A 9,111-nucleotide genomic window follows, 5' to 3' on the forward strand; every position below is an offset into this window, starting at 1 on the left:
AAAGGCAGAAACAAGTGATGTGCACCTTTTGTTATTATAAAATAAAACCATTTGTTTTAAAAAGATGTCTTGTGAAACATTACTGGGTGGCCATCTGACAGCTGCAGCCGTCCCTGTAGCCATGCCCGGGGCCGGGATGGGGGTGCAGGGCTGCAGGGACTGGGTGGACATGGCCCCCACCCTGCCCCACAGTCCCCAGACAGTGCCTGCCAGTGGAAGCAGCTGTGGCATGTGCCCAGGGCAGGGCTGGGAGGGGGAGCCTGGTAGGGTTCAGTTTCAAGGGCTTCTGGCTTGAATCAGGAATAGTATGGCCATTAGGACTAGGGCAGTGATTGTCCCTCTGCACGTGTGAGGCCACGCCTTGAGTCCTGTGTCCAGTTCTGGGCCCCTCACTTGAAGAAGGACACTGAGGTGCTGGAGCATGTCCAGAGAAGGGCAATGGAGCTGATGAAGGGTCTGGAGCGCAATTCCTATGAGGAGCGGCTGAGGGAGCTGGGATTGTTTACTCTGGAGAAAAGGAGGCTCAGGGCTGACCTTATCACACTCTACAGCTACCTGAAAGGAAGTCAGCATCTTCTCCAGGTAACCAGCAGGACAAGAGACACAGCCTCAAGCTGTGCCAGGGAAGGTTTAGGTCGGACATTGGAAAGAATTTCTCCTCAGAAAGGGTGATGTGAAATTGGCCCTTGTCCATTGTGATGGACTGCCCAGGGAGGCGGTGGAGTCACCGTTCCTGAACGTGTTCAAGGAAAGACTTGGACGTGGCACTTACTGCCATGGTCTGTTTGACATGGTGGTGTTCGGCTACAGGTTGGACTCGATGATCTCAGTGGTCTTTTCCAACCTAAATGACTCTGTGACTCCGTGATCCCGTCATCCCGGCCACCTCTCCGCCCGCGCCCGCCCGCCCCGCTCCTCCCGCCGCGGCCCCTCCAGGGCGGCAGGGGCCGCTGTGGGGCGGGAGCGCACCCGCCGGGCGGGGGTTCCGCCGCCGCCGGGAGCAGAGCCGAGGGGAGCCGGCCGGGACCGGGGCCAGGCCGGAGCCGGGGCCGGCCTGCAGGTGGGTTGGCGAGGCCGCTCCGGCGTGGGCGCGGAGGGTGGGCCGGGCCGCGGGCGGCAGCTGCCCCGCTCGGGGGCGCGGGCGAGGGCCGCCGCCGCGCTGCCGGGCCGCTCGCTGCGAACGTGGCCGCCGGGCGGGGAGGCGACCCTGGGGCCACGATCGCCCCGCACCCGGCCGGGCGCTGCGCTGCCTCTCCCGCGGGGCTGGTCCCTGGGCAGAAGCCACCGGAGCCTTGGGGCAGAGAAGCCCTGGAGCGGCAAGCGGGTCCCCGTTGGGCTCTCTCCTCCCGGGATCCCCGATGTCGCCGGGGGCGGGGGGCGCGGACGGTGCCCCGGGGCGGCAGGGAGCCGGAGCCCGGTGCCCCACTCGTGGCCCCTGGGTAGAGGCGGCGGTCGGCCCTGGGAGGACAATGGCAGGCGCTCCCTGCGGCATGGCTGCGTGCAGGGGCAGGGACAGAGAGCAGACACGAGATCTCGAGCTCTTAGCAGGGGCCATGGACTTGTCAGCTCCAGGCTTGGATTTGACCTCAGCCCTTCCAGGCGCTGGAGACGCGCTCAAGAGTAGCAGGGCTGTAGGCAGGGATCCTTTTCATTCCCTGGGACCCAAATTTTGCATCCCAGGCAGGGGGCTGGGTGCCAGCCCGGCTCCGAAGCGGTGCCTTTCAGAGCTCTCCTGGCTGTGCCCAGGCGAGCAGCGGCCGGGTCTGTTGTCTCGCCTCCCAGGCTGTTCCCCAGGCCCCAGACTAAGGCTCCTTTCATGCCTCGCACGCCGTCTGCTCGGCCCTCCCCCGCTTTCTACCTGTAACACTGGCGTCCCTGTTCCTTCCCAGCCTCGTCGGGGAGGGCAGGGCCTGCTGCACTGAGTCAGCTCTCGGGGCCTGGGAATTGCTAGCGCAGGCATAGAGAGAGCCATTGTCCCTCCATAGCCTCCTCTTCACAGTCGCTGTGGGAGAGCGGAGCTCGTTCTCCTACCATGGCAGCGCTGCGGGGGCCGGTGGGATAACAGCAGGAGCAGTCGTGCTGATGGCGCTTACGGTCCCTGTCAAGTTGGAGACGTGGCCCTTGAGTGTAGCAACCGACCCTGTCATTTATATCTGACTTCTGCAAAAGCGAATGGCATTTCTGCACCCTGCCATCAGCCAGGGCTACTTAATACAGGCAAGCCCAGGAGCACGTGGGCAGCTTCAACTCCAGGTGCCAGTACCAAGCGGTGTTCTTGCATCCCACAGCACCTGTACAGCCTGCAATGGAGCCCCTGCAGCAGGAGAGTTGGGGTGGAGACGTCAAACTGTCTTTTCTTGAGGGGAGAACAGGAAGGAAATAGAAAGCAGGTGCAGAAATCCACCTCCATGCACTTCTTCCTGGGCTGGGAATTTCTGTGTCCTTTAAGTCACAGGAGGGAGATTTCTGGGTGAAACACAGCCTTGGCTTAGATCAGGTTCTTGGACTCCAAGGGCCTGGCTGCAGCAGCTGAGGATAAGAAAAGCCTCTGAGGCCTTTCCCAAGGGGACAAGAAGTTGAAGGGGAGGGCTTGCACATGAAATGGCAGGGGACTTACTTGCCTTTAAAGCTCTTAAGTTTGTAAATCTCTGAGTTTTGTGGGAGGGCTACCAAAGGTCACAGCTATACAATATTTAAACCAGATACACCCCTAAACAGGGCCTGAATTCCTCTGACTCACTTGTTTCTGGGGGAGGAGGAATTAACATCTCTAGCCCTTTCAGTCACAGGAGCTTAGAGTTTTTCTGGTGTGCATTTATGTAGCCAGCCCACAGCACACTTACCTGGCCCCAAGGCAATTAAGATGCTTTCTCCACTGGGGAAACTGGGCATGGATGGAGCATGGACCAGGGAGGCCTTCTACCCTGATGCAGGAAGTTGCAGCTTGGTGTGTGACAGGAGGATGCAGGTGGCCTTGGGTATAGGAAGTTCTTGCCTGGTTGCTCATTCTGTTTAGTACCTGGTGCCCCTGAATATTGCAGGTTTGCCTCTGTGGAGGGAAGAACTCCTTCAAGGACTATTCAAGCTGTTTTAAAGCTAGCTAGGTCACTTCCTATAGCTTTAACGGAAGAATATCAGCTATACCTTGTTAGATAGTCCTGGTAAAATTCTAACCAGCTAGCTGCCAGGAAAGTTCCTTTCCAGCCTTGCTTTCTGGCTGTGTTTTGCTAAGTGGGTGAACTTTCATAATTTCCTCTGAGCTGTGGGGAATGCCTTGGTATGCTGCCTTCCAGGGCTGCATGGAGAAGTGGGGGAGGTTGGCAGCCCAAACCTCTGCCTTTCCTCCACTCACCTGGTGCAGCTGGAGGGGAAAGCTCTGAACTATTTGCTCCCAGGCGAAGGTTGCTCATGGACACAGGCTTGAAACATGAGCTGCTAGGTAGGAGTTGATTTTTCCATTCAGTGGCCTTTTCTTTTACCACCCAAGAGCTGTGCTAAAGTTTAACCTATAAAGGTGAGGTGTGAGGTATGAGGTGCTCCTTGCATTTGAAGTAAGAGTGTTGTCAAAAGCAGATGGTTACAGCAGTGTTCTCTCTAAGCCTGAGAATCCAACGTTCTAAGTCCACATGTTCCAGAGCAAACACCTTTTACAGAAGCGAATATAGATGCCTGGCCTGTGCTTTTTAACTCCTGAGGGCTTTTGCTACTCCACATGCTGCCAGCATCACTGTTGTCGCTGAGGTGGGGTCTGGGTGCTGCCTGCTGGTGGGGAGGTATTACAGGCATGCAGAGTGGAGCTGCCCATGTACCAGTAGCCCACCACCTGCCTCTTCCTCTCTCCACAGATTTTGCCTTCCCCTCGTGCTGGCTTCCCTCCCTGCAATGGCTACTGGTGAAGAGATCGCCCCTGCCCTGCAGGACTCGTGGGGGGACTTCTGGCTCTTCCGCTTCTTTGTTAATGCTGCTGGCTACGCGAGTATTGTGGTGCCGGGATTCCTCCTCATCCAGTACTTCAAGAGAAGGAACTATTTGGAGACAGGTAAGGACAGGAGCTTCCCTTCCACATCCTGCCTCCCTCTGAGCTCTCTGCACCTCCTTGGTCTGCCCTGCTCAGTTTGTTTCCCTAACCTGCTTTGTCAGACCAGGCTTGAGCCGCTCACAGAGCTGCATCCCAGTGCTGTCTAGGTGCTACTCTGAAACAAATTTCTCTGAGGCCCCCGTGCCAGCAGATATGGAGGCTAGTAAGGAGGGAGGCTTCACCTCTTAAGCTGGTGCAGCTGGTGATGCCCAGGCTGTGGTTAATTACAGAATTGTGGAATATGCTGAGTTGGAAGGGACCTACAAGCATCATTGTATCTCTGTGTTCTCTTACCCTGTTCAGGCCGAGGCATTTGCTTCCCTGTCATCAAATCATGTGTGTTTGGCTCTGAGGTGAAGTCTGTACACCAGGAGGATGGGTCTCTGCCACCCCGGGCGGAGCCCACAGAGTCCTCCACAGCCCGACAGGTCTTCAAGCTGCTCTTCTGTGCTGCTGGTCTACAGGTAAGGGCCCTGTGCATGTGTGTGTGGCTGTCCCACTCTGGAAGGAGGAGGTAGCCGGTGTGTTTGTGACTGTCAGTTCCTTGAAGACCAAGGATGCAGTGCTGTCCTTGATCAGGGCAGGGTTGGAGACTGGAACACAGCCTCTCAATCAGGATAGTCCACATCTAAGGGCTGTGGAGGTCCATTTAGCTTGTGTCACCTGGGCTGGGGCATCCTGTCTATTTGATTGCAGTACTCTACAGCCATGGATAGGGGAAACTGTGAAAATTCTGTGATTCAGCAGATTGTTAGGCCTGCTTTTGTTCTGACCCTGATGTCAAATCAGCAGATAGTTTGAGCTCTCTTATCTCCCAGGCTCTCCTCTGGGTCACTCTCTGGGGCTGATGCATCCTACCTTGATGGATTGAATTTGAATACTGGAGAGAATATACTGATTTCAGCTACAGATAGACAGGAATTTTAAGTCTTAGTTTCCCTAAGTCTCAGTTACAGCCTGAGCATCATTAGGAAGGGCAGCTTTTTGGGTCTGTGAGAACTGAAAATAGTAATGTGGGCATTAAGATAGAAAAATCCAGGTGTTTTACAACCAGCAGAAGGTACTCTCTGGCCTGCTCTCCTGCCCCATTCAGACTTGCTGCAGGTCACCATTAAGGCATCTCTGTGCCTTAATTTCTCAGGAAATGCGTGATGAAAGGAAGTCTGTGTTACTTTTGTGAGGGGCTCGGTATTGTACCAGAAGTAGTGGAGGTGACGGCCAGAACAGTGGTCATCCCTGGCTGACAATTACATCTGCTAGGTTTGAAATTAGAATTGATTTGGATGGAAAAACCAGGCCTAGGGAGCTGGAAGTGAAAACCAATGCAGAGGCCACTGGGAAAACTGCCAGGACCTGCCGCAGGGAGCTGGCACCAAAACCACAGCTGTGTATCGGTAACGCTCCCTGATTCTGTCAGTCTGGTTCCACAGGCTTTAAAGCAGCTTAAAGCATAAGTGCTCACTCTCCACCAGGATGTTTGCATTGTGGGCTTCTCCCCCCTGTACGCTGTGCTGGTTTAAAGGTAAACCAGCAGGGGAAATGAACTCAACTCAAAAGAGAGATTATAAGTCAGAAGAACAATTTAATAAAATAATACAATAAGTACGATTATACAGACAAACAATTGGTTTTAACCCACAAAACCCAGATGTATAACCCAGCACCCTGGGGCATGAACAGAGTGGTGTTCCTTGGGCCCCCCCTGAGTCCAAAGTAAAAGGAGAGGGGAAAACCTGCTGGTGAGAGTGCTGTTGCAGTCTGGTCAAGAGTGGTGATTGCAGTCCGGTCGAGGGTGGTAGTTGCAGTCTGGTTGAAAAGTGGTGGTTGCAGTCCAGTTGAGAGTGGTGGTCTGCAGTTTGGTTGAGAGCAGTGATCTGCAGTCTTCCTCTGGATCCCACGAGTGGTTAAAAAAGTCCCAAGACTCTAAGATCATATATCCTCCAGTTCAGGCAGGAATGCCCAGTACCTCCCTCAGGGCAGTTCCTCAATGGGTGTGAGAACAAGAGCACTCTCCTATCTCGAAGGCCTCTTAACACCCAGTTTATAGCCTGAGGAGTCAGGCTCTATGGGCAGAGGGTGTAAATGGTTCATTGATAACAGTTTCTGGGAAATGGCATGGAAGGCTATAGAATACACAGTTTTGGGTTACACCCATACAATGATGAACTGGTCCCAGCTGTTCTAACTAGGACAACACTGAGCAGGTTTTGTTTGGAACAGAATATTCCTGGTTGTAACCACATGGACAGTGGGTTCCCTCAGACAGGTGGAGTGGAGGGTGGCCCCGTTTCCCAGTGTCTCAGGGAAGTATTGCTGTGCAGACAATGAGGCAACACTGGGAAAGCAAGGATCTCCTGGGGTCTGTTCTTCATGTGGTTGCTGGCAGCTGCTGTTGTGGATCCTGACTCTCCTTCTGCTCCTCCCATTTTGCAGGCCTCCTACCTCACATGGGGTGTCCTCCAGGAACGTGTGATGACAAGAACATACGGTGCCACTGAAACGGACCCTGGTGAGAAGTTCACGGACTCCCAGTTCCTAGTGTTCATGAACCGCATCCTGGCCTTCACAGTGGCCGGTCTGTACTGCGCCCTGACCAAGCAGCCACGCCATGGGGCTCCCATGTACAAATACTCCTTTGCTTCCCTCTCCAACATCCTCAGCAGCTGGTGCCAGTATGAGGCACTGAAATACATCAGCTTCCCCACCCAAGTGCTGGCCAAGGCCTCCAAAGTGATCCCAGTGATGATGATGGGCAAACTGGTGTCGCGCAAAAGTTATGAGTACTGGGAGTACCTGACTGCTGCCCTCATCTCCGTGGGGGTCAGCATGTTCCTGCTCTCCAGTGCTCCCAACAGGCACGTGTCCACTGTCACTACTTTCTCTGGCGTAGTCCTCCTGGCTGGCTACATAGTCTTCGACAGCTTCACCTCCAACTGGCAGGATGCTCTCTTCACCTACAAGATGTCTCCCGTGCAGATGATGTTTGGTGTCAACGTGTTCTCCTGCCTTTTCACAGTGGGCTCGCTCCTGGAGCAGGGTGCCTTGCTGGAGTCGGTACGTTTCATGGCCCGCCACTCAGAGTTCACAGCCCATGCCGTGTTGCTCTCCGTGTGCTCTGCCTGCGGCCAGCTCTTCATCTTCTACACCATCAACCAGTTTGGGGCAGCTGTCTTCACCATCATCATGACACTCCGACAGGCCTTTGCCATCCTCCTGTCCTGCCTCATCTATGGGCACACTGTCACTGTGGTGGGTGGGCTGGGCATAGCTGTTGTCTTCATGGCCCTCTTTCTCCGTGTCTACGCCCGCAGCCGCATGAAGAAGCGCAGTAAGAAGCTCCCCCCGGGAGAGACCCCTGTACAAAAGGTCTAAGGAAGCTGAGGCCATGGCATTTAAGCCATAGCCACTGTCCTGCCTCTGGTCGAGGGTACTTGCTTGATTTCTCAGAATCTGCTGAGGAGCACGGTGGGGTATGGATAGGCAGGACTGGTGACTCAGTTTTCCACCTGCTTTTCCTGGAGAAGGGGCTGAAACAAGCCCAGGAAATGCTCTGGGCTGCTGCAGCTCTAAACCTTTCCATTTGCCTTAATAGGGTCAAAGACTTACAGCCAAGGCACAGGCTTAGGGGCATACCAGCATGGAGCTGCTGGTACACCTGCCCCACCTCTGCCTTGTGGCTTCTCCCCAAAGTCACTGATGAACAAGGGAACTCTTTTCCCTGGTACTGTCTTGCCTCTGGCTAATGCTCTTCAATTTCTGTAAGTACTACAGAGCTCGGCAGGAGGAAAGGGCAAACAAAACACTAGGTTTCTTTTTGAAACACCTCCAGGTGAGGCAAGTCCCCAGCTGAGCCCATCCCAAGGGTGGGAAGCTCTCAGCCTCCATCCCAGAAGGGACTCCAGGTAGTACAGGCACAGCTAAGGGAGTGACTCCCAGCCTGTCCTACCCCAGGCCTGGGATCTGCTCTGGGAGGGCACTCTGCAGTGAAAGCCAGTACCTCCCAGTTTGATTTTATCAGCTCTTTGCCCTTGCTCCAAGACTCTTTTTCTTTGCTCCCTTCAGCCCTGACTTTTATGCAGAGCCTGAAGCTGGCCAGTATGGTTTCCAAGGTTTGCCGAGTTCTTCTAGGTTGCTTTTTGGTTACATCCGCTGCTGTTTCAGGCCAAAGGCTGCGCTGCCCGGAAGCCCCAGCACTGCCTCGGGGTGCCTCAGTGCCACAGTTTCTGGGCTTTGCAGTTGCCATTCAGAGAAGCACAAACAGCCCCTCTTTTTCCTGCCAACTGGAGGCATTGGCCCTAGTTTTCCCAGGGCCTGGCCAGAGCCCTGCTGTGCCTGGAGGGCTGGGATATGGGGCAGAGCCTGCTTGCGGTGCCTTGTTCCTGCTCCACAGGCAGCAGGGGATGGAATGAGTGGGCACCTGCTCCCCATGCAGCTGGAGATGGAGCAGTGAAAGCTGTTCTTCCCCAGGAGCCTGGGTTTTACTGGTCAGTCCTTTTCTCCTCAACACAACCTGGCTGACAAACCAGCAGGTTTTGGTACTTTTGCAAGGCAACTTTTTTCTCTTTTTATTTTATTAAATTAAAAATATGCTGCATATAGTGCCATGGGCATAAATGTGGGGTTTTTTTATTTATTTGGTGTTTTTTTCCCATATACCTGGAAGGAGGGGAGAGACTTTCTTGTGTCCTGTGTCTCTCAGGGACAGCAAAGCTGTGTTTCCAAACACAGATGCCTCTCTCTGCCTTTGCCAAGGCAGGTGTCAACCAGGGTTGGACCCAAAGCTGTAAAGCCTGACAGGAGATCCTTGCACACATGACTGGGAAGCACAGCCAAGTTTGGAATGCTGCTTATGCTGGTGGGCCATGGAGGAGCTGTTAGCCTAAGTCTGGTTTGGCTCCTGGGTTCCCTGCATGGTGCAGCTTGGGCAGTCCCAGTGGGTGTAGCTACAGAAGTGGTGCAGAGCCTGCTGAGCACCTGCCAGCTGGGGCCACCACTGCTGTAGCACTTTGTGCAGTGCAGTGGCACCAATCCAA

The 9,111-nt window shown here is 54.6% G+C and overlaps 1 protein-coding gene across 1 annotated transcript; it reads left to right on the forward strand.

Annotated features, from left to right (window-relative positions):
• The first annotated feature begins 993 nt into the window (after positions 1 to 993).
• On the forward strand, positions 994 to 8,688 carry SLC35B2 (solute carrier family 35 member B2). The gene is made up of 4 exons (XM_032682120.1): positions 994 to 1,060; positions 3,846 to 4,039; positions 4,382 to 4,542; positions 6,512 to 8,688. The coding sequence occupies exons 2-4, from the start codon at positions 3,883 to 3,885 to the stop codon at positions 7,448 to 7,450; spliced, it is 1,257 nt and encodes a 418-aa protein (XP_032538011.1). The 5' UTR covers positions 994 to 1,060; positions 3,846 to 3,882; the 3' UTR covers positions 7,451 to 8,688.
• Positions 8,689 to 9,111: the final 423 nt, after the last annotated feature.

The sequence above is a fragment of the Chiroxiphia lanceolata genome, chromosome 3 (assembly GCF_009829145.1).
Source record: "Chiroxiphia lanceolata isolate bChiLan1 chromosome 3, bChiLan1.pri, whole genome shotgun sequence".
In the NCBI taxonomy this organism is placed as follows: domain Eukaryota; kingdom Metazoa; phylum Chordata; class Aves; order Passeriformes; family Pipridae; genus Chiroxiphia; species Chiroxiphia lanceolata.